At 50.6% G+C, this 1669-nt stretch overlaps 1 protein-coding gene across 1 annotated transcript; it reads left to right on the top strand.

The window, feature by feature from the left end:
• Positions 1-222: 222 nt before the first annotated feature.
• On the top strand, positions 223-1397 carry EMH_0062650 (SAG family member; the record flags this gene model as incomplete). Its single annotated transcript, XM_013498058.1, has 4 exons — positions 223-334; positions 535-689; positions 785-1155; positions 1289-1397. 4 exons carry the CDS (start codon positions 223-225, stop codon positions 1395-1397), a joined length of 747 nt encoding a protein of 248 aa, XP_013353512.1.
• Positions 1398-1669: the final 272 nt, after the last annotated feature.

Here is a 1669-nt window from a genome sequence, read left to right as displayed (position 1 = left end):
TGACCGGGTGCTCTGCATCTGTACATTCGCGCTTTAGCTAGCTCGGTTGCGGCGTGCTGCTCGAGGTTCCGCTCGCTGGCCAGCTTGCGCAGTGGCGACCTCAGCCCTACAGCGGTGTTCACTTTTGTGCCTCTTTATATACTTTGCTTCGGCCCATTGCCTTTCTTCTTATTTTTCTTGAGCTCTTGTTGAGGGTGATATTCTAACTCTAACACCACTACAATGGCACCTTCCATGATTCTCTCCGTCGCGGGCGCCTTGCTGGCCTTGGGCTCTGCAACGTTCTCATCTGCTCAGAATGGGGAGGGCCTAACAACATACACGGTTACTCTTGGTGGGTCAAGGTTCAGCTCAATCACTTGGTGTCAAACGCAGCTTGACGAATGAGCGGAAGTCCTCCTTCAGTGACCCCGTCAAAGAGCTCACTGTGACAAACTCGAAACATGTCCTTCCGGCTGTGCGAAAAAATGTTATGCGAAGTGTTATACAAGAGCCCAGGAGGATGTTTATGTTGCGTTGCGTATGTCCGTGCAGGGAAAGAAGGCGAATGCCTCACTGAAATCGACGAGGCTCGTGAAGCTGCTGGGCTTGAAAAATTCGTCCAACCAACTGCAGATGAACCCAAAAAGCGGCTCCCTCTGGATACAACCAAGGCTGCCTGGGATCCTCTTTGCAAGGATTTGCTCAGCGTAAGTTTCTTCTTCCCTCGTTTATTCCAAGGGGCCGGATTTGCCCTTTCCTGCCAAATCAGCATTCGGTACTCGTTACACCGTTTTTTGTTCAGGAAGGTGCGACGAGAATTAGCCGTGAGGCAATCAGCGATTTCGAAGAAGGCACTTATGCGTTTAATATCTTAAGTTCTTCAAAAGTCGACTGTAGTGAAACAGTGGACCACTGGAAGGGAGCGCACAAGAACTTCGAGGGGCTCCCGCCAACATACAGCGCGAACGTAGAGGTTTACAAGGACAAGCTCAACGTTTCCTTTGTGGCCATGTACAATCCTTCGAGCGGCGCCACTGCAGACTGCAGACTTGCTACTTGCACTGAGGTTGTTGCGGAGGGAAGGAGTGGACCCGAGTCGCAAAACCGCCAGGCCTTCATATTCATCTGCATGACCACGCCTGATATACTCGTGGATAACAAGGCTCCCTTCACGTAAGTTCCTTTTTTAGTCTCCCTTCCTGCGGTCACATCATGCCTTACGAGATCTAGGCTACAACGTTTGTTTTTCCTACCAGGCCTAGGCTGCAAAGTCGTGCGTTTTATCTCCCCTATGCTGCTGTTGCAGACAAGAAGAATGGAACAAGATATCATCAGCTATCACAGGCTCAGCCGCCGTCGCCTTCCCAAGCTTCATAGTAGTTGCCATGACAGTGCTCAGCATTGCCATGCTCTGAAAGCATACATCGTGCATGCGCATGCCCGAACAATTACGACGTAGCAGTTCCACGGCGTTGTCCAAGCACTTTTTCCATGTGGAGCTAAATTATATGCCTGGGAAGGCTTCGAATGGACAATTTGAGGCGAGTTGCACGACCTTCAATGCTCGGCGGCAATTCAAATACCATACTGCAGCTGCATTGCCCCAGCGATTAGCTGAATGCAGCAAAACTTCCCACAGAGGCGCACTGCCTTAATTCATACTTTTCGCTTTTCGAGCTTTTGGTGG

The sequence above is a fragment of the Eimeria mitis genome, genomic scaffold (assembly GCF_000499745.2).
Source record: "Eimeria mitis Houghton genomic scaffold, Emh_scaff3148, whole genome shotgun sequence".
Lineage (NCBI taxonomy): Eukaryota > Apicomplexa > Conoidasida > Eucoccidiorida > Eimeriidae > Eimeria > Eimeria mitis.
This window is presented reverse-complemented; position numbering and strand designations above follow the sequence as displayed.